Raw genomic sequence first — 26063 nt, 5'->3', positions numbered from 1 at the left:
TAATATTTTTGAATGTAGAAAGAAGCGTAGACTGCAAACTATCTTGAGAAAGATAATGTGTGATTGGCGAATTATTTTTCGTTTGGGGGATAGCAGTATGAAAATTTATTGTGATTTCGACTAAACTTGAACAAACAACAAATGGATGTCGTTCATATAATTGAGTAATCTTCGAGGTAGGAGGAGAGGAAGACAAATGATTACTCCTGCGAACCAAATGAATTTTTGTTTGAACAATTGATTACATGTTGACGTAATATATGGACAGCCCCTTGGGTCTAAAGACACAAGCAGACATGCTGGTTTTATTTTTATGTTCTTGGTCTTTTCCCTTTTCAGCTTTGAATGAATAATACCAATAAATAAATAAAACCATTTCAAAGCAATTAAAGCTAATGAGAGATGCTGTAATTTTACAACTAATGCTGCTTCAACAAATATCTATCGAAAATTGAAAAAAGGCAATAAAATCATTGAGTATCAGAGCCGTTTTTATTAAAATTAATTCAGTAGGCATAGGTATAGATAAAATTACACTGAAATGTGGGAGGTAAAATAATCAAAGCCAAATAAACTTTGCCTACCCCCTATTCTTGTTAATACCCCTTATTTTAATTCTGCACCGAATAGACATTTATAATTTCAGTCATATCTTCATATATTTAATTTGAATGATAGACAAAAAGTAATCATGTTACTGGAGATAGTTACTACATATATCTAAAATTATCGTTATGATTAAATTGATGTAGGTAATGGTTAAAAGATGATTGGAAATTTTGTTTTTCTTTGCAATACTGCACAATATGTTAGCATGCCATTTTGCGTTTGGATTGTTTATTTCTTAAGGTTTTTGTCCGTTCCTTATTTTTACTTCATGGTGGATTTCTTGTTGAGACCGATAGGCGAATACATATTTTAAAATATTAATTCAAATGATATTATAAATGTGGATGGATCGCTCACACGATCCCTTTGTATTATTTCATGTTGTTTACTCGAAACCGAGCAAAAAGTCAAATGTGGAGCGTAACCAATAAGATTACGTTATGATTTATCATTACGTATAGTGTCTTTAGGGTCTAAAAGCGTCGGCGTCCCCATGGGGCATTATTTCCGCCGGCATTATTGCCGCGTTGATTTCCGCCTGCTCCGAATTCGAAGGCGTCCAGCTTATCCTGTCCTCCAGGTCCAGAATTGTTTCCAACCATTGTGGAATTGTTGCTGTTATTGTTTCTAAAAACTTCAAATGGTGAGTCTGGCCCGAAATTGTCAAAGCCGGAGTTGCTGCCGCCTCCGAATCCCTCTTGCTGATCGATCAGCGAGTTGAGCTGCGAGTTGAGGTGCTGTGCCTGCCTAAGCATCTCCTCCTCCTGGCGAATCATGTGGTTCTGGATCTCGCCCTGGTGCCGTCGCATAGTCTCCTCGTCGCGCTTGCGCATCTCCTCGGCCTGCTTCTCGCGCATCTCCCACTCCATTTTCTTGCGCTCGTTGTCCACCTCACGCTTCCTCAACTCCTGACGCAACAGTTCGGTTTCCTGTTCATAGCGAGCATACTCCATCTGGGCCTCCAGCTTGTCCTCCTCCATTTTCAGCTCACGCTTGAGGGCGTCCTGTTTGCTCTTGAACAGGCCGTGCAACTGCTTCCAGCGCGATCCATACTCGTGCTCGAAAGAATTAATGTCGGCGAATCGCGGCCCGATGCTGCGCTCCTGGCAGAAGTCCGGCATTTTCTTGTTTAACGCCTTCTCCGGCAGGCCGTCATTGTCGTCGTTCACCTCCATCGGCTCCACCAGGCACGGACGCAACGAAGAAGTCAGGAAAAAGCATTTTTCATTGCAAAGGCGCAAGCAGGCGCTGGCAGAGGACTTCTTGGCGAACTCCACTACGCCCTCGCCGGTATGCTTGCCGCGGTCGTCCACGACAATGCTGGCCCGCTCGATGGGTCCGAAGATCTCGAAGGACTGGTACAGCAGCTCGTTGGACACGAACTGGTTGAGATTGCTCACGCGCAGAATGGTGGCATTCGGAGCAAAGCGGACGCGCAACTGGCGTCCCTTGCGCATCGAGCCATCTAAGGCGCGCTTGGCCTTTTCGGCATTAGGATGGTAGTCGACCTTCAGGAATGTAAAGTTCTTCTCCAGGTTCGAGAAGATCTCCCCGATCTCGCCGTACGGCTTGAACATTTCGCGCAGCTCATCGTCGGTGATGTCCCCAGTCAGGTTGCCCACGTACAGACGGTTGCGGCCAGAAAACTTGGTCTCGGTGGGCACCTCAACGGGCTGCAGTTCATGGGTGGGCCCACCAATGCTGCGGAGGCGTTGGGCAATGAAGAAGTCTTCGCCGCCGCGTTGCCCTCCACCGCCGCCGCCCATCATGGTATTGTTCATGCCTCCTTGTCCTCCAGGGCGGTTGCCGCGGTTGCCACGTTGCTGCTGACCACCACCACCTCCTCCTCCTCCACCGCCGCCGCCAGTTTGGTTGTGGCCTCCGCCTGCACCACCGCCGCGTCCTCTAAAGCCTTGCCCTCCTTGGTTTCCTTGATTGCCTAGGCCTCCTTGGTTGCCCAGTCCTCCTTGGTCTCTTTGATTTCCTTGGCCTTGTCCTTGTCCCTGGTTAGCATTTTGGTTCTGGGCACCGCCGCGTCCTCTGAAGCCCTGTCCTCCCTGATTGCCTGGTCCTCCTTGATCGCCTTGATTTACCTGGCTAGCATTCTGGTTCGGCTGGTTCTGGCCGCCACCACGTCCTCTGAAGCCTTGCCCACCTTGATTTCCGGGACCTCCTTGGTTACCTTGGCCTCCCTGATTGCCGGGACCCGGACCTCCTTGATCGCCCTGGCCTCCTTGATTTCCCTGGCCAGTATTCTGGTTCGGCTGGTTCTGACCGCGACCTCTGAAGCCCTGTCCGCCTTGGTTGCCCTGTCCTCCTTGGTTTCCCTGGCCTCCTTGATTTCCCGAACCTTGGCTGGCATTTTGAATCGGCTGACTTGGATTGGCGGCTGCAGGTTCATTGTTCTTTGCGGGTACATTGCCCGCAGCCGGCTTCGGCGATTCATTAGTCTGCTTCTGATTAGCATTATTTGCACCCTGGAAACTCTGCCGGTTCTGGTTGCCTCCACGGTTGCGATTCCCTGTGAATCCGCCGCGGCCACCACCGCCACCGCCACCACCACCACCAACTCCTCCGCCATTCTGGGTGTTCGGCGGACCAAATCGTGGTTTTTTTTCAACAGGATTACCATCGGCGGCGGCGTTTTGCTTCGGGGCAGTATGCTTGCCGAGATTCTTATTAGCTAGATTGCCCCTCTGCTGGCGTTGAGGCAATGGCGAGGCGTTATTAGAATTATTGAGTTTAACTGCACCTTCCATTGCAAAAAAAATGTTCTTTTTCAGATAAAATGCTCTATAGCGAAAACACCGATGGAAGTGTTGCCAGGTAGAAAAAAGTAAGGGGAGGTAGAGACGAAACAAATCACGATAACTTTGAGATATCGATGTTTTCAGAACATTGGAAACATCGATGTTTTCCGGGCAACTATTATTTTTTTAAAAGAGAAAACCCAAAAACCAGTGTTGAGAAAGGTACTATTTCTTGGACCTAGGTAGGGTACAAGGTATTTACGGAAATAAATACATAGCTAGGTATCAAAAGAAAATTAAATAATAATATTGCTCATTTATAACAACAAGCCTAAGTAAGGTAAAATGTATGCACATACTTGCTTACATATGCATTGTAGAAGGTAGCACATTTTGTTACCTAGGAAAAATTATCTCGGTACTCCCCTACACTGCTGGCAACGGGTCCATTCCGAAAATAACTGCATCAAAACAGAGTAGATGGGTCAAAAGTAAAAATTGGAGCTTTAAATAAAGGAACTGAAACCTCATTTATTTAGGTGTTTTTAACATATGAATACACTGAGGTATTCCTATTTGTGGAGAGGGGGTACGATATACATATTTCCCATTGGTCCAAAAACTGAATTTAATGCTCCCAACCGCCCATTTCTATCCGATATTTAGCCGAGTGTTTTCCCCGCAACACTAAATTCTTAACGGAAAACAATTTAAACTTACAAGTCAGCTTTTCTGATTTCTGTTAAGCAGAGGAGTTGGGGTTTAGGAGGCTATCACTCCTCCATGCTGGAGTCATGACCACAAATTATTACTTACCATCCCGAATTTTTAGGCAACCCTTTAAAAAACACCCAGAATTTAAATAATGTAATTTAGAACATAGAATACCTTTAAACAAACGTCTTCATTTATTTATAGTTAGTTTTAAAGTTTTATTATTCGTTCAAGCTTGCTGAAGATTCTCTGTTGACATTCGGTTTTCTAATACATGTATTAATTAGTTTACCTAATGCTAAATATAATCTTGCTGTTCATTTACGATTAATTGAAATGGATTCGGTTTATTTGTAAAAAGCGCTTGTCGTAAAATAAAATGGAATAATATTCTTTTGCACTGCAGTTTTCCATAGTTTGCTTGGTTTCGCATATTGTTGTATATATATTTATTCATATATTCCCGTGTCTAACGCTTGCTTCGAAAATCAATGGCTAAATATACATCAATATTTGTGATTTAATTTCCTTTTTTTAAGATTTTTGAGTTTTACAGTAAATAAACTACATATACGTTATATTATTCTGACAATTAAATATATGAAAAATATGCATTTCTCGATTTGTTTGGTGTATTTTGGTGTAAATAGCGTGTGGCGCAATATCATTTGTAGTTATACTTGTATTGTTGGGTGTACCTCCTTATATATCTGGATATCTTTCGAAGCGGAACGTATGTTTGGGGTACAAGTATGTTTCGAGTAAATTTGTATAAAGGTTAAGGTAATGCGTTTTTTATCTTTAGTAAGGCACTAGTTACACGTTAAGACGCCGCTTAACGTGTAACTACTGACTACGGACACATATTGCGATTGCAATGCGGTTCTTCCTCCTATATCCTCCGATCCGCGCTCCTCCAGCGATTCTTTAAAGCTTACGTGTACATTTCATTAGCGTATTCATTTCTACATTATCGATTTTATATTCATTTTCGATCTCATATTCATTTTCACTTAGCTGCTACGGCACTGCACTGCACCAAACGAAACTATACCACCTACTAAAGATAAGACTGCCGGAAAGTTCCGATCGTATCGGGAAATAGCAACTACGTGAAGCGACTGCCACAACTGGGTTTTCGCTCTCGACTGAGTTCCTAAGTGGGTGGTGGTGAAAGTTGAGACAGTGTGTACTGCTGATAGGAATGCAAGTTCGCTTGGTTTTCTTTTGGGGATAGTACATTTCTGTGTGTGTTCGACTTAACGCTCGGGTTTTGGTTGGTTACGCTAGTTACAATGTCTAACCTATAAGTACATAGCATTAGGGGGAGAGACAGAGAGAAATAGAAAGAGAGTTGGTATATAGTTAGCGATTGGGTTGTTCTAAGTCCGATTAAAAACTAGTTTTAAACTACATACAAAGTTTAAAATGCAACTGCTCGGGCGAGGGAGAATTTAGTTCGGTTTCTCATTTTGTTGTTCTGGTTTTGGTTTTGTTTGTATGCAAGATAAAATCGGTATCAAAATCCATTCAGTGATGACATGTAGTAGTGTCCTGTGAGTGATTTAGATTACAGGGATTGTATGTATGCTGTATAGTTTGTAGTTGGCGGCAGTTTCGAAACTTGTTTTACATTGGACTAACCTAGTTGCAGTGGCTACTCTCGCTCCAAGTGGCTGGTGTGTGTGGGCGAATGGGTTAATCTGGGGGGTTCACATGCATAGCGGGCTAATAACTAAGTGCAGGGCAGGATGGTATTTTATATAATTGAATTTGTTGGTTGCTTGCTTGCACATTTCTTGTCCGATTTTGATATAGTTCTGAGCTTACAGAGGTCACTCGATGTGATTCGTGACAAGAATGCTGGCGTTCTTAATAGTTAAGTTCAAATAAAACTTTCAGTTTATTATCAAATTTCACACATTTCAAATCTTACAATGACTTTGTTTCGTTACATGTTCGTATGTATTTATGGATAGGGGAATGTGTGGGTGTTCGAGTATGAGAGTGTGATGCGCTTATTGCTTCTGCTTCGACATGTACAATGAGATTCGCATTCTTCTTAAGATAACTCATTTCATAAATCATAAATTAGACCTTTAACTAAAACAAGCAATTCACAAAAAAATGTACACTTAAAATCATAAACACAATCGGATGTTCTATGGTACGATACCAATGTCAATGCGTGGGCAGACAGATCGACGTGGGTCTAAACTTAAATCTTAGCGAGCTGATGAACGTAAGCTATAGGTCGAACATAAAATTAAAATGTTTTACAGAGTTTCATATTTCATATAATACATAAGGCCGTTGAAGGGGAATCGAGTTGAATTCTTAAAAGTAAGGGCTTCGTCGCCATCCTAATTTTGTTGCCAGCTATTTGTGGAAAAAGCTGTCTTCGCTAAAGCAAATTCAGCAGGCAGTTTTCTGCATGCGTGTCTTTCTGTGTGGGGCTGTGTGTATGTGGGTGGCATGGGCGTGGCATGTTGGAATGATGATCGTTCCTTGTGACGCATATATATTACAGATACAGTTTGGGTTGCTTGTGGATTTCAATCGGTATCAACAAACTAGTGCTGATTATTTACATCCGTGGTGGATGTCACAATAGTCTGATACTGAGTGTTGTTGTTTCTTGTTCTGTAGACGACTGTTGTTGTAGTGTTTGATTTGCATTTGCATTTGCTTTGGATTGGTTTATACATATCGGATGCGTTTAGTTCAAGAACTTTGCTACTGTTATCATTATGAGGTTGGCCAAGATAATGCAAATGCTTGATTCTGGCAAATAGCTACCTCCGGCCACAACCACGTCCTTCTCCTCTAGAAGCGGATAGTCGATGACGTGGATGATTCCGTTGGTGCACTCCACATCGGGCCGGTAAACATTAATCTTCTTGTAGTTCCAGATGATCACATAGCCTGCAAGAGGAAGTAATCGTTTTTAGAAATTTGTTCGGATAAGAAGCCAATTGTATGCACTCGATGGGTGGCTAATGCTAGTGGATTGCCCGATGAGAGAGCTATGGGTGGGCATGGTTATGGCCAGGTCGGGTTTTTTTGTGGGCGGTGCGGTGTGGGTTTGACAAACGACAGCACTCACCAGTCCATTCGTGACTAGCATACTCATCATGGAGATCTTTCGATTGGACAACGATTAGATTTAGTTAAGCAGAAAGCGAAAAATTTAGTTCGAGAGTTGTAGAAAAATAGGTTCGGTTAGTAATGCAGCACGGTAGGGGAGGACCAATATAATCAAATCAAATATGAATCGAATCGACTTGAATTGAAAGGAGAAGCAGTTGAGCCCTTGGCTTTCAATGTGGTGTACTTACGTCCAGCCTCCTCCTCCACACGGATACTCAGTGAATCACGGAATGTGGGTAGAACAACGCTGCCTGATTCGTGCGAGAGCTTGACCAGATCCTTCATGGTGTACTCTTTATCCGAGATAGCCAAATGGCGTTCCAGAATGGACTTGGACTGCGATTACATTTGAATATGAGTATTACAAGTTACAAAATGGCTGGCAAGCAACTTACATGATAGGCAAAGTCTTGCATGAACAGTTTCTTGTGAGCTGATGGGTAATCCAGCTCGGTCTTCTGCCAGCCCTTGTCCCTGGGCACGAAGTAGGTGAATCGGCGTTGAGTGTTGTTCAGCTGGTCGTTGAAGTGGGAGAACTTGCCCATCTTGTAGGTGTCACTTGAAGAATATGTTTGATATTTAAACTATGTTTATTAATGCTCCACAATCAATCTTACCTCATCATGGGATCGGACTCCAATTTGCCAAGCACTGTTGTGTACGGCACGCCCAGGACATGGTCGATAATGTGAACAAATCCATTGGTCTGGGCTACGTCAGCCTGGATAACGGTAGCATTAACGCCGCCACCTTCAACTGTGATTAAGGTATCCGATCCCTCACCGCGGACATTGAAGTAGAGAAAGGTATTGTTGTTGACAGTGGGCACCTGGGCAATCTGTTGATACAGATGGTTCAGTTAGAAAATATCAGACCTAATTAAATACTTAAGTAGATCCTCACCAAGTTGGCATTCTTCTGTCTGATCTTATCCACATTCAAGCGGTCCTTGATTATGTGCATGTTTAAGATCTGTCTCATCTTATTGCGGTCTCTGTAAAGTTAATATTTTCAATTATTAAATGGGTTATAATGTTGCCAATATGAGTGATCTTACCGCAGAACATTGTTGATATTGGAAGAGTTCCATGCTTCATTGCTGGGGGCCAAAATGGTCACTTCCGACAGATTGTTAATGTCGTCCAAAACTGCTCCTCCATTGTCCATGATAACTTCGTAGAACTTCCGCAGGGGCCCGTTATCAGCATTCTCCTTTAAAATATATAACGAAATTATTAATGTGGATCGTATAAAGAAAATTCAGTTCCAAGCTAAAAATATAACTATAATATTTGTTGCATGAAGGGAGGGATGTGAAACGTATTAGCTTTCAGGGTTTGTTTTTGTGTTCTTTTGGAGACGTACAAACAATTACAAAAATAATACAACATTAAGGGAATTATGTGATTATAAGATTAGCCAATTATACACATATTGAGTAAGGGTTTGGATAGCTGGTCAATTGAGTCGTGAATCAATGGAGATAACGAAAAATGATTCACTTCCAACATCTAAATGAATGAGTTTCATGGAAACCAAATCTACCATGTAATTAAGTTATTCGTTTGAATGGTGGAACGATTGTGCGATGGTAGGGTTGGATTGCAATTTAATAGCAAGGCGTTGCACTGATGACTGTTGTGGTTTTTGTTCTGCTGGTGTTATTTACTTACGTTCATGAACTAAGTCAGTTTTTTAAACGGAGTATCAGAAGAAGAAATATTCATTTTTTCATTCGGGGTGATTAAGTTAAGATAAAGTTCGAATAAAATTGAATTGAAACATTTAAATTTATATTAATTTATTTTGGTTTTGGGTTCCACGCAGATTGCCCGAGTTGTTCCGCCACAGAAGAACGTTTGAAATGAAGCACAAGGGAAATATATTTAATTTTCGTTGTTCTTAGGCATTTTACAGTAAGCAGGCAAACGGTATGGTTCCTTTATGTACATTATTATTGAACGGCGTGCACTTGTCAAACGCTTACAGCGAACTAAGCATTATAAACAAAACATTGTATATTGCTTTCAACATTATTTAAGTTTCTTATTGGGATTTAGGCTAAAAACGTAAAAACAAAATTCAAACGAAAATCAAAAAATATTAAATTTGAATAACTGTTAAAATATAAATTTTTAAAGCTAATAAACCCTTCTATTTAAATACACCTTGTTCTCTTATTTTCCCTTGTAAAATTAGTTCTTCTTAGAATATATAAAAGCTTTATGTGCATTTGCTAAACTAAACTAGAATTGTACATTAACTATGTGCCGTATAAACAATAGATTCACATTTATATTCTGGATCTGATGTTGTTTTTTTAAACATTAATAAACCTACACAAGTTTTAGAGCCAATTAATTGTTTTTAAAAAAGGGTAAATCATGCAAACCGTAATATAGCAGGGGATGCAACACAAAATGCAACTTATAAAAAAATTATTAAACAAAATTTAAGGATCGGATCTTGGTTTTGTTTACCTTGAACGACTGATTGCGTTAACGCATTTGGTTTTGATTCAATTATTCGGTGCATCGATTCAATTTTAGAGCGATATGTGGTTGGATTGGGTTTGTTTGTAGTTTTAGATACAAATATTCGGCATGTTGCGAGAAACAAAGGATAGAGGTATGGATCAGTAAATAGCCAAAGGATCGTATCACAAGTAATTACAACAGAACTAGATTTAAAATTTCGAAAACGATAGCACGATATGGGGCGCTGACGATTTGAGCGTTCGAATGACTTTTCCATTCTACAGTCCGTTTCACAACTATAGGTTTAACTAAAGGATAACTATGTTACTATATTAAAAGCTTCGATCTTATGTGATTGGTACATTTCCTTGAATTCTTTATCATAGTTTTGAAACGCACTGTATAAAATGTATATGCCTATGAGAAAGCTATTTATCGGACGGGGTAATGGTTTCGGATTAGTCTTAGAGGAAACATATACAGCTACAGTTACGATTATGATCAAAGCATGCCGGCTGATAGCGAGCGATCGATGATTGACCATTGATATGCACGGCGATTGAGGGATCGAAGGGCGGAAGCCAATAAATGATATAGATAAATTTATACATTATTTTATTATATGACGCCATTAAATTACCAATACATTCAATGTAGAACAATGGGGTTTTTGGTGATGAAGCTTTTGTCGATTTCGGTCAGATCGAGCAAAGCGCCTTTTCAGCCATATTTCTTAGTGTTCGCCAATTTGTGAATAAATCACGTATCAAATTTCGAGGCCAATTTAAAGCGCCTTGCCTAACTGAGGCAGTTTTTAGCAGTTTGAATGCAATAACTGCCAGTGAAATGCATTTTGGTACGGAAATCTGATTCATAGAAAAATTTACATGGAATACATTGCGTTTAGATATTTTTTTTTTGGTTTTTCAGTTTTTGGCAATACTTACATTACACCCAAAATTTTTTTAAAATAAAATTTATATTTTAAAAATTATTTTAAAATAAAATTTTGCTTTTGATTTTACATAGAGCCGAATTAGAATACTGACTTTTGAGCAAAATTCTTTATTGGAGGATTTTGCATCAATTTTGGGCAAAAATTCAGCTCTAGATAAAATCAGTCTTTTGGGTTTTCATTTGTATCTAAGGGATTCTCAGAACTAGTGTTTGCATTTATCTATTCTAAATTGTATGTGTTTAAGCTGTGGTTTCTGGGGGCAAATTTTTTTGGATTTGTCTTTGCCCTGTGTTGAGCTCTTAGGAAACTTTAACCATGGGAATTTTCTCCCCTTGGCGACTTTTATATTAAGGAGCAGCTCAATTAAGGTCAAAGAAAAGCCGAGTGCTTGACGTGTGTGTTTAAATGTGTTTAGCTCATGTATTGTAGCATTTGCTGGGGCAACTGGCAAGCGATTTAATTGGTTTCCCAGTCTCTTCGGAGCTGCCGCCAGCGCTATCTTTCAGTGCGTGCCGAGCCAATCAAAATGCCAAGCCTTATCACAAGCCGCAGGCACAATCATTGTTTCTGGGTGTCTGTGTCTTGCACTGTCTGTGTGGCTACAATTGCACTATATGCGTTTCTCCAACACCTCACATACCTGCAGGAATTGGGTGACCGTCGTGTCGATGATCATCAGCGGTCGGTGGATCAAATGGATGACCCCGTTGCTCACTGGAATATTAGCCTTGACGATTTCGGCGAGAACCACTCCGTTGCGGTGCTTGGCATCACCCACAATAGTGTTAGACTTTACGTACACTGCAAACAAATTATAAACAGTATTAAAACATATAAAGCGGATAAATTATCAATTTAAAATGTTCATATTCATATATCATATTATTTTGAAAATGCACTATGCACTTATCTGAACAAATCAGTATAATGATCTCATAGGGGTAATCTAATTTCCTAAAAATTGCACGTTTTCGAATTTATTTTCTTATAAAGATTTTCTTCTTAAAAACAGAAAATTAACTGAAATACAAATTTTTGGTTCAAATTGATTGCATTCTTGGTTTTCTTACTTTTGCCGTTCTTCTGTTTGAAGAAACTGACGGTGACCTTGAGCAAATCCTCATAGGCGGCGGAAGTCTTGGGATCATCGTGCTGGGCAGCGGCAGTAAAGATGACAGTGTTGGGTATCACGTGGCCATCGATGACCTTGGCGTCCACCAGGCTACTGCGAGCCGAAAGCTGCAATCATGGGGAGCTGGTAAAATTAAGAAAACCTAAAACGCTAACTACCCAACCTTAAAGCCCTCATCAACGGGAACCAAGAAGGTGTGCTGTCCGGCGGCCTCAAACATTGACTCCTTTTTTTCCAACGACACCTGGTTGCGGTAAGTACGCACGCCGATGTTGTCTACGTTGAACTCCTCGGCATTCTTCAGGAAATTGTAAGCACTCGGATTTTTCGGAGTATCCGAATGGCCAGCCTTCACCGTGAGCGGCTCCAGCACCTCGTCGATAATGTGCATGATCTGTAAGGGGAGTTCAATAGGTTGCTTTGTGGCTCTATAGAATGTAACATGTGCGGGGGCCACTGACCTGTCGCTTGCCATTGCTGTTCCTCTCCTCACTGAGCGAGGGTATGATCCGAGCATTGTTCACAAATATGTCGCCATTCGTGTTCCTTGTGATGTACAGCGGCGGATTGCCGGCCATGTCCGATGACACGGTATTCGGCAGTGATTTCTGGTTGTACGCCTCAGTGGCTGCAAAGAGGGGTTTCAGAGGTTACAGTCATGTTATTTTGATTATATTTAATCAGCCTGATTGAAACTGAACTCACTTATGTGATAGAGCACATGGGCGGTTTTGCTCTTGTAGCGCTGGAAGGCTTCATTGGTGGGCACAAAGATCGTGCAGCTGCGCAGCGAAAGCGTCGAGTTGGCAATGGGATCGCTCTCCAGCAGGCTGTAGAACTGCAAAGATAAACTGGTTCGTTACACTCATTCGCGTCGCTCTATTGCCAATATCTTATCGAACCGAGTGGGGAGTAGTGGGTGGTGGTTCTGGGGTGGAGTGGGTGTTTTTCAGGGTGGTTCATAGTCGGTTGCTGGGCGGTTTTGGCAAAACGGCAAGCGCCCAGCACCATGGCAACGCCAAACAAACTAATAAAATGAAGAACAACATTATGCATGTCCTGGTTGGGATGGCAGGGCGGCGTACCAGAAAAAAGGTTTATTGAACCAATTACGTAAGCCTCGGGGTGGCTTACGCCGCCCAAGTGGATTGTGTGTCATTCGATTGAGAGCGGGATGTGAAAATGCATTTTCCAGCCACCCCAAAAAGGCAGCCACTGACCCTAAATAAGGCCCAGAGTCAGTTGCCCAAGCGGACCACCTGCCCCTGCCACATGAGGCCACATGCAACCGCACACTCTGCGGCTTCCCGGCGGAGAACCACTGGCCGCCACGCCCCGCTGCACATTCCCAATCGGGTTTATGAGGTCCTGTGAACATATATGTGTCTGAGTGTATCTGTGTGGGTGCGTGTCCTGCCGGGGACAACACCTTTTTCCGTGCCCTCCTTTAAAACGGTCGTGTGACTCTCGTGTTTTCGTTACTGCCCAGCATGAGTCATGGCAATTTGGCTTAAAAATTCCCTCCTTTCCCTTTTACATTTCCATTTTCCCTGCCTGCTGCACATATCTATGCTCTGGCATCGCCAACACACACGCATATACACAGAGGAAAATGGGATAAGTTAAGGAATAGGTTCTCGAATTACAACTATCCATATTCATTATTAACCGTATATATTTCTAAATAAACAAAGCCTAATATTACATTAGATTCCTTATTCCATTTCTTCAAATTGGCAACTTTACACTTTGTTATTTTAATAAATGTAATTTGAAGGAATAACCAGATCACAATTTCATCAAAATTAAGATGAAAGCGTATTCCAGAAACCTTGTGTAGTATATTGGGGAAATAGATTATACGCTATTATTGTGCAATCCAAAATAAAACAGACTTGACTTAAGCCATTTTATGTATATTCTGAATTTGTTAATGAATAAAATAAGATTGTAATTCGAGAACTTTTAAAACCTAAAAATTGTAATGTACTTCGATGAGTTCAATAACTTTTCCAAACAAACACTTTACGATTTTAGTTCTGCTACAATGACTTTTTGTTCTTTTTTCCCGAGTGTAAATACTTTGCAGTCTTGCTCTCCATTCATTTTATTTTTTGGTAATTTGAGACCGTCAGTTGTCGGGGCCGTTAGCGTTGTTGTTGTCCTGGTCGTGGACATTCGAGTCGCCGCTGGCTTTGTTCTTAGCCCGTCTCCTGTTTTGGCCAGAACTGCTTAGACGGTTTCTATTTCGCTCTCGAAATGTTTTCGCTTATCTGCCAAGAGAGTGACCTGCTGTTAAGTGGGGTATTATTGACTGGCTGTGGCATATGTCACAGGTTGATATAGGATACGCTCAGGTACAATAGCCAATAGATTCGAGAGAAGTTTTATTGAATAGATATTGTTTGCCCGAAAACTGTGACACTTTCACTTGGCGGCCATTTTCCACTGCCCATCTGTCAGCATCTTTTCCAATTTCAACCCCCTTGGGTTCTGACTAGAAGCCTTTGACAATTAGATGCAATTACTTTCATAAATTTCCGTTATCGAATGTTTTGCATTTGATGAAAGAACAGGGCGGAAGGGAACGCATCTTAATGAGTTTCCGGCTCTTTTGGCACATCATCGCGATAAGGCCGCCGGCCTTTCCCCGGGGAGTCTTTTTCAGAAGCCCGAAAATTTGCAGCAATTGTAAGAGTATTATCCTGTCATCGATAAACAGTTTCCCTTTCGGGCTGGGGCGTCTCATTTACTATGCAAACATCTCTCGTCTCGCAACCGCCAAAAGTGCTCCCAAAGGGGAGGGTTTTAAATAGCGCATTTTGATTTTCCCGAGTGCCAAGCCAATGACCCTGGGGCCACAGACGCACCCCAAAATCAAGGGTAAGAGTCAGACGGCGGGGCAAACAATAATTTGGCCAATGGCTCGATGACTACTGGTTAACTAAATTAAGTCGAAAACATGTGTGTTGTAAATGATTTCTTTTGTTTTATCAAATTTTACAATAGCTTTAATTGTGTTCGTGTTGTTTCTGTTTTTTTTGGAATTGCAGCTTACCCTAACTTGCATAAGGCGGCTCAAGGATTTGGCAGTGCTCTGAAAGAGATAGAGAGAGAGAAAGAAAGAAAGAGAGAGAGAGAACCGCTGGCAGTTCAAACTTGTTTTGTTTTCTTTCGATTTGTAGCAAAAATTGTACTAATTCCTATACCAAAACAACTACAATCGTTAAAGGAAAAGCGCTGTGTTTTTCGGGGGGCGAGGCACTTGAGGAAATTCAATTTTCATTATTTAATGGAATCATTAAAACTAATTAGCCAAGAGCGCGAGTCAAGCTTCGTATTTTGGAATAGGGACAGAAATCGGAACAGGAGCAGGGGGCTGACGGATGTTTTCCTTCTGTGCGAGTGCATGTTGTATAAATAAATTTAATTGGTACAAATTATGTATGCATATGTCGGTTGTACAGTATTTTCTTTTTGATAATTGCAGCGGCAGCAGAAACAGAAAACAGAAGCGAAAGCAGTCTCAACCCCCGACTTGGAACTTGAGATTGAGGCACAACATTTCTCTTTTAATTGGCAGGGCAGTGGAAAGGGGCTTGAAAGGGGGCCTACTGGGGCATCACTCCGAGGCCGTTTCGCCTCCACGCCACGGATCTCAAATGTAGCTCTGACGGACGGAGATCCGTCTATGAGCATGTGGATCCATTAAGGTCAGTCGTGGCTCATTCATCGCCCCGCCTGTAATGGAGCTCGTCGCATATCAAATAACGCGCCTTGGCATCGCATTGAATTCTTAAATTAAATTTAATTGAATTCGATGATGCTGCAAGTGAGAGTGTGGACTGTTCGGTACAGTGAGTGTTCCTAGACAGAGTTCAGCCAGCAGTTGACAACCCAAGCTGCCCACACCCTCACTTGGCCGACTGCAATTGCATCAGTCAAAGGTTAAAAATTAAAATTAATAAAAGGCAGAAGACGTTGACGCACGACAGGAAGTGGGGGTTAGTCGCAGGAGGTCATCTCGTTCCTCGGACCCGCACATCAGTAATTTTTTATCACATCTACGCAAGCATGAACTTAAGCAATGTATGTAAATTAATTTCGGCTGAAATTATACTCTTAAAGATTAAAAAATGCTCGGCTCAGATATGCTGAGTTTCCGCCAGTGCGCTAAATAAAGTCTAAGTAATTTACTGGGACTAGCAGGGAATGCGGTATCAGCTCATTCAAAAACTCTCGCCAGGTGATTTGCCAAGCAAAACCACAAGGCGTAAGCTGCAAACGAAGAAATACCCAACCTATATTTATCTAACCCATAATAAGAAGTGCAGGCACAATAAGAAAATGAATAAAACTTCGACTTCTGAACACTGGAATACTCTTGCAGACCAATTTTGTATAGTATAGCCCAAAAAACTTTTAATTTGTCTTTCAAAATTACATTTTTAAGTTGTATTTCTGTATTATTACCTATAGGAAAAGTAGAAAAAATATCATATATAAAAAAAAGAGAAATTAACATAATGCCTAGTATTTCTTTCCAGTTGATCTTTATACCCGTTACTCGTAGAGTAAAAGGGTATATTGTATTCGTGCAAAAGTATGTAACAGCTAGAAGGAAGCGTTTCCGACCCTATAAAGTATATATATTCTTGATCAGGATCACTAGCCGAGTCGATCTAGCCATGTCCGTCTGTCCGTCTGTCTGTCCGTCTGTCCGTCTCTCCGTCTGTCCGTCTGTCTGTCCGTATGAACGCTGAGATCTCGGAAACTATAAAAGCTAGAAGATTGGCATTTTGCATGTAGATTTTAGGAGTTCCTACGCAGCGCAAGTTTGTTTCAAAAAGGTACCACGCCCCCTTTAACGCCCACAATCGCTTATATACGATTTTAAAAATTTAAATATTTCGGAAAAGTAAAAATGCAGTTTTATTGTGTTTATCAATACCTATCGAAATGTAGAAGAAATTTTTTAAATCGGACCATTCGTTAAAAAGTTATGCGTGATCAAAGTTTCTATCTCCATCTCCCTGGCACTCCCTTTACCTGAGTAACGGGTATCTGATAGTCGGGGCACCCGACTATAGCGTTCTCTCTTGTTTTTAACTTAATAAGAAAACAACTTGGAAAAACGATTGTTAGAGTTGACTTTAATCCTTCAGTTTTACAGCATGAAATTTACATAAGTGACCAAAGATTACTTTCCGCCCCTACGTTTTTATGACCAACCCTCATGTAAACAGAACACTATATGAGGCCGGAAATTTTCTCCTCTAAAAGAGGCAAACTGCTAGGCGAAGTAACAATACCCTAAACCAAGGGTGCAAATGAGCAAGCCGAAACCCCCTTCTCGATTTTTTTTTATTTTTCGCTGTACGCTCTGTTTCGTCTATAGCGACTCAAAAAGGTTGTGTTGGCTGGTGGATGCAACTACTTCCCTGAGACCCTGAGTTCAGAGACACTTGCTGCAACAATTACACCAGTATTTTTCTTGCCTTCTGTCGCACGCTTTCTTTTTACTTGGAATAGTATTTATTTTTCGCTCACTCAACGCGTATTTTGGGCGTTAAATGTTAAGCAGACTGGAAAAGTAAGCAGGGGCTAAGATGGGGTTTTTCCGAAAGGGTACCTTAGTAAAGCAAAATATCCTAAATTTAATACTGCTGAGCTACAAAAATTTGAAATTTTATCTGGCACAATAATTAGGTTTAATAGCAGTATCATGGTAGTCTTTAGATACTTTTTTCCTAGTGTATAATTGTTAACTCTTGTGCTGGAATAACCACCGTGTGTGTGTTGGCCTGTGAAGGTGTAAAAAGGCAAAACTAAATATAAAACTGTTATGCTCAGTGGACGTCAACGGCCGGCATTTGTCTGATGGGCTCTCAGTCGGCGGACTTCTGCTTAATTTATGTATGTGGCTTTTCATTTTTACTTAACATAATCCGCCATGCATACGAAATGTGGCCAAGTGGAGTTTAGTGGTCGGCTGGACTTTCCGCCAGGGATTTCAGGCAGCATCATCGATTTTCCACAGCCCCAACAACAAGTGAGATGGCGTTGGCTAAAGGTCAAGGACGATGCTGCCGGAATAAAGCTACCTGTGCCCAAATGCGAGCGCCTAAGCCATCTGTCCGTCCCTCTTGCGCAGGCTCCTTTTTCCGCCTCGCCCCGTCCCCTTCGCACACACTATCAAGGCTTTTCCTTTCAAGGCCAGCGAAATGTGGCGTCTTTGGTGGGAGGCGGCACAATTACAGCCAAACTTTGAAAATTTGAACTATTAGTTGGTAAAGACTATGAATTGGGTTAACATCGGCAAAGTCTATGCTGGATACAACAAAAATTTATTGGTCAATACATTTATTTAATCAGATAGTTTTCCGATTTTGATAAATCATTAAAAAACATTCAGACATAAATATATATGGCTACATTTAGATACCTATGCTATTAGTATTCCCTTTTTAAACAAGGTAGCATAGATTCACAATTCGATTCCCCCGATATTCTTATAAGGAGTATTTATAACTTTCTTCTGTTCAATATTATTATAAACATGCGACAGGAATAAAAATGTTGGCATAACCCTAACCCAATTTTTCTTTTCTTAACTTTTTGACTTTTTTCATATTGGAAAATTTACCATAATTTAAACTCTTTTATGATCGTTTTCTAATCCACATGGAAAGCTAAAATTTGTTGGTTTAAAGCTACCAAATTCCACAAATGTATTAATTTAGCTTACAATAAGACCGAATAAACGAACCCTAGTCTGACTGTTGTCTAAAAAGACTAATTTTGTTGTTCTGAAACATTGGGGTTATTAAACAGCAAAGCTTTCCATTTTTGTTCTGTTTTATTTAACACTATTAAGGGTTAAAAGTAATTTAATTGAGGAAATGGATTTTTTACGGCTATACAAAATTCATCGTAGTTAGTGCCGACTGTACCAAGGGATAAGCCAAGGTGAGCGAAGGGGGTGCTTGGGAGCTTAGTCAAATCATCTACCACCTCTTTCTCCTCCTCCTCCTTCTCTTGTTCTTCTTCTTCTGACTCACCTGAGAGAGTTCCGAGTCATTGCGTAATTTGTCCGCCAAATCGGGTTCGGCTGCATTCGCGGCGCAGAGCAGCGCCAACAAAAGCGCTGCAGCGTTCAGCATTTTAGCGGTCGAGCAACAACAAGAACGGTGATGCGGCAACAACACTTGTTTGGGATCTCTGTTGGCAGTGTGTTGGTGTGTGTGTGTGTTATTTTGCGGGGGGCGTGTGCGAGTGTGAGTGCTGCTCTACGATTAAGATCTGCAATTCAAAGGCAAACAACAGTTAGCCGACATCCTCGCAAAGAAAATATTAATTCACAGATATGTATGTAGCTGAAAAAATGCGGGGCTTAGCTGTTTTTTGTTATTGCAAGGTTATCTGAGCTTCCTGTTCTACTAAGCCTTTGCCGCCCTCTCGCTCTCGCTATCCAAATACCGTTATGTCACATAGAACAACAAGCAAAAAACGGACCACCGAGGAATCGGCAAGCACAACACAGATAAAACAAAGCTGCGCTTATTGTGTATTATTTTTTCTCCGGTCTGCTGTGTTTAATTATTATGCGCACATTCCCATTCCACTGCAGCGGCACTTTTTTTATAGTTTCTTCCCGCAGCTTTTTTTTCGGTCTCTGCGAAATTCTTGGAAAGTCGGTCCGCAGGAATTAATGACAGCCACAGAACTTATGCAATGTGCAGGGCAACTCGGCGGTTGAGAAAAATATATATCTTTAATTGGCACACAAACGAACTCAGCGCGGTGGTAAATCAATAACGAGAATGCTTGCACCTATTTCAGAGTTAGATCTAACGCACAGTATAGATTTTCCACAGGGTTCGACGGGGAGTACACACCAGTCGGAGGAATCGCAACGTGCGCCACGCTCAAACGTTTTTTTTCGAATAAAACGAATAACGAAGAACAGGTTTAAGCCGAGCGTTTCAGTTGGGGGTGGCACTTTGAGGGAGAAATAATTATGTCATCGATGTAATATCGATGTTTGCATATGATATCGATGTTTTCCCATCTCTAACTAGTGCAGAAAATCCCACTTCAGTTCTTGCACACTGTTAACTCCAGTTCCTACGCACTCTGTTAGTTGCAGTCCATTTGTGGCTCTGTTAGCCCCACACACAATCCACTTTAATCATAGCACTGTAAGAAATGTCTGCTTACTCAAATGTCTACATATACAGCTGTGCTCAAAGAAATAGCAGTGCGACAGAAGAACAATTATAAAACGGTTTTTTGGAATATTCCTTTTTGTTAGTTGATCTATTGCACATTGATTTTGTAAAATGGAACATAGAGATAAGAAATAAGCAAAAGTTTCGTTAGATTCGCTTTACGTACCAATAGTTTTGGCTATTCACTGAAATAGCAGTTTTTGATTTTGTTTCGCGAAAAGTGCAGAAATTGTTTGTCATGTTGTGAAAAGGGAGTTTAATTGAGTTCATTATTATAGTTAATACGACAATATACTTTTACATTGCAAAAAATTTCACTTTAGTGGGTTAAGGACCTCAATGCTCCAAGCGAGAAAGGGAAGAGATCATTCGGCTTAGAAAGGAGGGCAGAACATATAAAATTATTCTAAGCCTATTGAAATGTTCTGCCAAGATGTTGTCCGATGCCATAAAATATGAACCGAAACCAAAAAAACGAGGTGGGATTCGCAAAATCACAATTGGAGAGGACCGACGCATAGTACGCTTCAGCAAAGCTAATCCTTTTGCTTCCTCTAGGGATATAAATATTGGCTTGGGGATCAGTGATGTGACCATTTGCCGGCGACTTTTTGAGAAAAATTTGAATGAGCGAAGTTCACGGAAGGTGCCATTACTTAAAATCATGGTATGGGCATGCTTTTCATACAACGGTGTAGGTCCCATACATATGATCGATGGGATCATGGAGTAATATACATATGCACAAATACTTAATGCTGAGAAAGATTTGCCTTTAATTTGGACATTTCAGCAAGACAATGATCCTAAACATACCAGTAAAGTGGCCAGGGAGTGGTTTATTAAAGAAAAAGATTATGAAATGCTATGGCCAGCACAGTCCCCGGATTTAAATCCTATTGAAAACTTGTTGGGAGACATCGAGCGCTACGTATCGAAGAAGTCCCCGACTTCTAAGCCGCAGCTTTGGCAATTTGTGCAGGAGGCATGGAGCCAGATTCCCCTCAAGCGTTGTCAAGGATTGGTGGACTCCGTGCCACGTAGGTGTGAGGCTGTGATAGCTAGTAAAGGCTATTTAACAAAATATTAGATCATAGACGAATTGTATTTCAGTAGGATTAGGTTATTTATAAGATATTTTGAAGTTTATTACATTTTTTGTTAATTGTTTACTTTGACTGCTATTTCAATGAACAGCATAATATATACTTTTTTGTTGTTATTAGTTATATCTTCTAAAGTGTTTAAGTTACCCAAATGAAATAATTGTTTTATTATTAATAATTAAATACAATAAGACTTTATGAAAAATCTTGTTAACAAAGTAGTGTTTGTAATAGTATTTTTATACCCTTGCAGAGTGTATTATAATTTCAGTCAAAAGTTTGCAACGCAGTGAAGGAGACATTTCCGACCCTATAAAGTATATATATTCTTGATCAACATCACCAGGAGAGTCGATCTAGCCATGTCCGTCTGTCCGTCTGTCCGTCTGTCCGTCTGTCCGTCCGTCTGTCCGTCCGTCCGTCCGTTTCTACGCAAACTAGTCCCTCAGTTTTAAAGCTATCTGCTTGAAACTTTCCCAAAAGTTTTCTTTCTATTGCAGGTAGTATATAAGTCGGAACGAGCCAGATCGGGCGACTATATCATATAGCTGCCATATAACTGAACGATCGGAAAAGCCATAACTTTGGTGTTTTTAAAGTTACGAAGTTGGGATTTTCTAGGGGTTTTAATTTTGGCCAATCAATCCGACCTACCAAATTTCATAAGGATCGGCCGACTATATCTTATAGCTGCCATATAACTGAACGATTGGAAATGTCATAACTTTGGTGTTTTTTAAGTTAGGAAGTTGGGACTTTTATGAGTATTAAGAATGCATCATATGAATCATTTTGGAGAATATAATTTATAGAATATTCTGCAAGGGTATATCAACTTCGGCTTCGCCCGAAGTTAGCTTTCCTTTCTTGTTTAATCTTAAACGTGCAGGTCGTAAGCACTGCTATTTCGGTGAACACAGCTGTATAAAGTAAAAACAGAGGAAATTTTAAAAAATACAACTATTTATAAATTGCATATAAATTAGATATTACAATGACTATATGCCGTACATCTCTTTTTAAACTTCGAAAACATAAATGTTTACTTTTTCTATCTCTTAGAATAAAAAAAATAAATACATTTGAAAATATTAAATTTTTAGAGTGTTCAAAAATTCCATTTTTTGAAACTAATTGAAAAAAAATAACTCGTTGGGAAATAATGGGCACGCGATTAAGCTTTTAATATTACAAACATTCGATTTTAATCGACCCAACTTTTTTGAGCTATATATGTAGGGTTCATAGGGTTAAAAATGTCACCTCCACTGCGTAGCAAACTTTTGACAGAAATTATAATACCGTCGGCAAGGGGATTCCAATTTTATTTTATTGCCTTAAACTAAGAATGACCTTCGATACGGTAGACACCCCCGATGTTTTGAATCAAATTATTAATTTGACCAGTGACCACAAAATGATTCCAGCAATGCCACACAGTATGGCCATTAGGCCAAAGTGTAGGATCTTCAATCTGTCGAGGTAAGCGAAGATTTAACATGGAGAAAGTTGGCGTATTTTCGATTAGAACTTACATCTTTAGCAGTCGCCGGGCTTGGTCGACGGATTCCTGGGTTGGGGGCTCTTTGCAAAGGTAAAGTCGCATGCCGAAAAGGGACTTTTGGAAGTACTTCTTCCAGTCCAGGGCCTCCATGTCGAAGTTGTACATGTTCCGATCCTCCGGAGACATTAAAGCCTTTAGCCGATCTGTGCTCTTCGTCTCAAAGAACCAACTGTTGTGCAAAAAGTACTGGAGAAGTGCATAGTTGACATGTATACTTCGGTAGAGCTTCACCAGGCGAGGTTTTCTTCCCGTAAGTCTTAGTGCCAGATCACAGAAAAAGCCGGGTATTGTGTGATAGAAGATCGTGGCCAGCCGATACAGCCACAGAGTGGAGATGCACTGCAAAAACGGGTACCAGATCATCTTGTTCAGCGGAAACTCATCTCGACAGCTCAAAGAAAGTTTTACAAAGTCCATTGTCTTCAGAGGATTCCTTTCACTGGGTGCTAGAGTGTAAATGGAGGGCTGTTCTTTCGGATCCCGTGGGCCTTTTTGCTTGGATGTCTGCCAGAGGCTGGCCAGGGCCACATTTGCACAGTAGTCAACAGGCACCATGCTGATATAGCCCTTTTTGTCGAAAGAGGTCACACGCAGAACTCCATGGCCCACGCCGTAAATCAGAGCATTGGGTCCATATAGATTGTCAATCCAGCCGGATACAGGCTCCTTATGCGTGGCCAATACTGTCATTCCAAGGAAATACAAATATCTATCAGGAGTTCTGCTGGCTCTCAAAATGTACTTACTAATGGACGGTCGAAAGACGCACAAGGGCAGGTCCCCCGCCTCTCGTAGGATGACATCCTCCGCCAGGGCCTTGGTGTAGGTATACGAATTGGGGTAGGATCCCACCAGAGTGGGTGTCAGAGTGTCCATCATCTGGTCACTCAAAAGCTCACTCATTGCCAGGACCTTTTCCGAATCGCAGGTCAAGTGCTCGGGATAGAACTTCTCCTCGACCCGAAAGATCACGCAGTTGGAGAAGGCCGTGGAGATGTGCAAATAGGCCTCCAGTTGTTTCATCTCCTTGGCCAGTTGGAGCATCAGTTTTGTGGCCCGCGTGTTGATGGCCAGAGCCACGTGAAGCGGCTCATTGAAGCGCACGGTGGCTGCTCCATGGATGACGATCTGCACCTCGGAGGCCAGGAGATTGCGATCCGCATCACTGATGCCAAGGTCGGGCTCCAGGCAATCGCCTGCGATCGGGACGACCCGCTTAAGTGCCTCGGGCCTCGACTGCAGCAGGACTTCAAAGAGCTTGGGGGTAAAGCTATAGCCTAACATTAATCCTAGTGTTAAATTAACTTTTTACTCACCAAATCCTTTTGCCATATCTCAATGCGCTCCTGAATATCCTGACCCCGTTTGGGTCTAATCAATGAGTAGATCCGTTTGACATCTGTAGTTCGCAAAAGCTTCTCAATTATTACTGAAAATATATCAGAACAACGGGAGACGAATCTCCATTACTTTTATTTTCTGGACCCTTTCACTTGGCGTATACCTTTTCCCAAAAATCCTGTTGCGCCTGTGAGGAATACCACCTTGTCTTTATAGAATCCTTGGATACCCTCCATTTCGGAACTTGAGATTGGTACCTATCCAGAGAAATTCCCCCGAAGCTTGCAAGTTGAAAATACAGTTCGATAGAAAATCGATTGGGTATGGTCGCGCTATTTATATACATGCTGCATCGACAGACGTGGTGTCATATGTACAGTGACCCCGCCAATTGTATGCAAAGCAAATACACATGGACTGACACCTAATGAATAGTCACAGCTACGGTTTCATTGCATTTTACGCTTCCGAATAAGCGTTGAAAGATTCGCTACTTGCTCCATAATATATTTCTGTATTAAAAACATGTTACTTCTATATTTTGCATTTTGTATAATGTCATATCGGTAGCCCTTATTGTATTATAAGCGCTGGCGACTTATAATTGTTTAGCGTAGATGTTAAAGAATTTTAATATATTAATCGAGGATGGCGAATTGAGAAAATTCGGCCAAGATAAGAAGAGTTATATAAAGGGTGCTGCAAGTAATTTACTCGACCCCTACTGCTTTCTGCACTCCAGGGTAAGCTTAAGGACTCTGGAGTAAGTGCCTCCTTCCCATTTTGAATTGTATTTCCGGAAAATCCTTTCGGAAATACTCCTCTCAGTTGTGAAGTTCCTTTTCGAAGTAGTCGACATGGTCTTCCGTAAGGAGTCTGTGTTGCTCATGTCTTAGTAAAGATAGTTGTTTATGAAGAAAAGCCCCTTATGGTATTTTTTTATTTCTCGGTACAGCTAAACGAAGTGTGATTCCCGAATGCTTAGTCGCAAGCTAAACCAATGATAAAGCTGTACACAAAGAGATAGAAAAGGAGAGCTACTTTATATAGTCGGACATTTATTAAAGGAACTGACATACTATTTGGACCTTCAACCTTGTAGCTCGGGTGCTAATGACCAATAAGACCCCCATTATGAAGCCTTCGACCTTTCTCACTGATTCCCAAATCAGATGAAATATACCCATTCTAAAGCCTTCGGGTTGGCCTTCTAGTGACTAAATACCTTAGGAATTTTAAATAATACTTTTAAGGAGCGTTATCATTACATTCTTAATCGGCGTGATGAGCGTCACGTCTGTTGACCTCAACAGTTTTCCTAGTATTTCTTAAAAATAAACTTAAATGAAAATATAAATAACTAAGTCTTTTAGCAACAGCCTTTTCCCAAAAATCATGTACACATCTCAAGGTGGTTCGTCTTTCGAATGAAGTACTATTGGAAAAAGATTTAACCATTTTAGTGTTCAAATCACTACAGCGCATTAACATTCTTTTAACAGCCCCAATACGGAGAAAAAACATACAACAGGCAAAATAAGTTGCTCACACTGAAGAGAGTGAGCAAACCCATGTACTTTTTCACTCATATTGATAGTTGTTTACTTGATTAATTTAATTTTAACCTCATTTTTATACCCTGGCAGAGGGTGTTATAATTTTGGTCAAAAGTGTGCAACGCAGTCAAGAAGACATCTCCGACCCTATAAAGTATATATATTCTTGATCAGGATCGCGTCCTGAGTTGATATAAGCATGTCCGTCTGTCCGTCTGTCTGTTTCTACGCGAACTAGTCCCTCACTTTTAAAAATATCGAATTGAATCTTTGCACACAAACTTCGTTCCTTTGCACGCACTATATAAGTCGAAACGGGGATCGGCTAACTATATCCTATAGCCGCCATATAACTGAACGATCGGGAATGCCATAACTTTGGTGTTTTTAAAGTTAGAAAGTTGGGCCTTTTTATGAGTATTAAGAATGCATCATATAAATTATTTTGGAGAATATAATTTACAGAATATTCTGC

At 40.9% G+C, this 26063-nt stretch overlaps 3 protein-coding genes across 13 annotated transcripts; all 3 read right to left on the bottom strand.

Annotated features, from left to right (window-relative positions):
- Positions 1–640: 640 nt before the first annotated feature.
- LOC108043556 (protein no-on-transient A) lies at positions 641–3457 on the bottom strand. The gene has a single exon (XM_017122318.2). The coding sequence runs from the start codon at positions 3366–3368 to the stop codon at positions 1083–1085; it is 2286 nt and encodes a 761-aa protein (XP_016977807.1). The 5' UTR covers positions 3369–3457; the 3' UTR covers positions 641–1082.
- A 944-nt stretch (positions 3458–4401) lies between these two features.
- LOC108043554 (fasciclin-1) lies at positions 4402–19790 on the bottom strand. Of its 11 annotated transcripts, XM_017122315.2 has the most exons (17): positions 19650–19761; positions 18852–19092; positions 12496–12628; positions 12252–12418; positions 11954–12184; positions 11729–11897; positions 11299–11459; positions 9704–9712; positions 8897–8905; positions 8281–8435; positions 8127–8217; positions 7841–8061; positions 7619–7781; positions 7412–7559; positions 7180–7215; positions 6873–6998; positions 4402–5377 (listed from the first exon to the last, which is right to left on the bottom strand). In XM_017122315.2, exons 2-17 carry the CDS (start codon positions 18951–18953, stop codon positions 5373–5375), a joined length of 1926 nt encoding a protein of 641 aa, XP_016977804.1. In that variant the 5' UTR covers positions 18954–19092; positions 19650–19761; the 3' UTR covers positions 4402–5372. The 11 variants fall into 11 exon arrangements, with proteins under 11 accessions (XP_016977804.1, XP_016977796.1, XP_016977795.1 ...); XM_017122307.2 differs by lacking the exon at positions 4402–5377 and having other exon boundaries at positions 5953–6998; positions 19689–19790; XM_017122306.2 differs by lacking the exon at positions 4402–5377 and having other exon boundaries at positions 5953–6998.
- Positions 19791–22436: 2646 nt separating this feature from the next.
- LOC108043552 (fatty acyl-CoA reductase wat) lies at positions 22437–24390 on the bottom strand. The gene is made up of 5 exons (XM_017122301.2): positions 24196–24390; positions 24008–24120; positions 23438–23948; positions 22663–23374; positions 22437–22601 (listed from the first exon to the last, which is right to left on the bottom strand). The coding sequence occupies exons 1-5, from the start codon at positions 24266–24268 to the stop codon at positions 22514–22516; spliced, it is 1497 nt and encodes a 498-aa protein (XP_016977790.2). The 5' UTR covers positions 24269–24390; the 3' UTR covers positions 22437–22513.
- Positions 24391–26063: the final 1673 nt, after the last annotated feature.

Source organism: Drosophila rhopaloa, unplaced genomic scaffold (genome assembly GCF_018152115.1).
Source record: "Drosophila rhopaloa isolate 14029-0021.01 unplaced genomic scaffold, ASM1815211v1 contig_155, whole genome shotgun sequence".
Lineage (NCBI taxonomy): Eukaryota > Metazoa > Arthropoda > Insecta > Diptera > Drosophilidae > Drosophila > Drosophila rhopaloa.
The sequence above is the reverse complement of the archived record's forward strand: the minus strand, read 5'-3'. Positions and strand labels throughout refer to the sequence as shown.

What these genes read in the sequence shown, in the direction of transcription:
- LOC108043556 (XM_017122318.2), bottom strand. Translation starts at nt 3,368, where the DNA reads ATGGAAGGTGCAGTTAAACTCAATAATTCTAATAACGCCTCGCCATTG.
- LOC108043554 (XM_017122307.2), bottom strand. Translation starts at nt 18,953, where the DNA reads ATGCTGAACGCTGCAGCGCTTTTGTTGGCGCTGCTCTGCGCCGCGAAT. An exon ending in ACAGCAATGGCAAGCGACAG is followed by an intron (nt 12,185 to 12,251) that starts GTCAGTGGCCCC and finishes CTCCCCTTACAG; the next exon opens with ATCATGCACATTATCGACGA. An exon ending in TGCAAGACTTTGCCTATCAT is followed by an intron (nt 7,560 to 7,618) that starts GTAAGTTGCTTG and finishes ATGTAATCGCAG; the next exon opens with TCCAAGTCCATTCTGGAACG.
- LOC108043552 (XM_017122301.2), bottom strand. Translation starts at nt 24,268, where the DNA reads ATGGAGGGTATCCAAGGATTCTATAAAGACAAGGTGGTATTCCTCACA. An exon ending in AGATATGGCAAAAGGATTTG is followed by an intron (nt 23,949 to 24,007) that starts GTGAGTAAAAAG and finishes TTTACCCCCAAG; the next exon opens with CTCTTTGAAGTCCTGCTGCA. An exon ending in GCCCGGCGACTGCTAAAGAT is followed by an intron (nt 22,602 to 22,662) that starts GTAAGTTCTAAT and finishes TTACCTCGACAG; the next exon opens with ATTGAAGATCCTACACTTTG.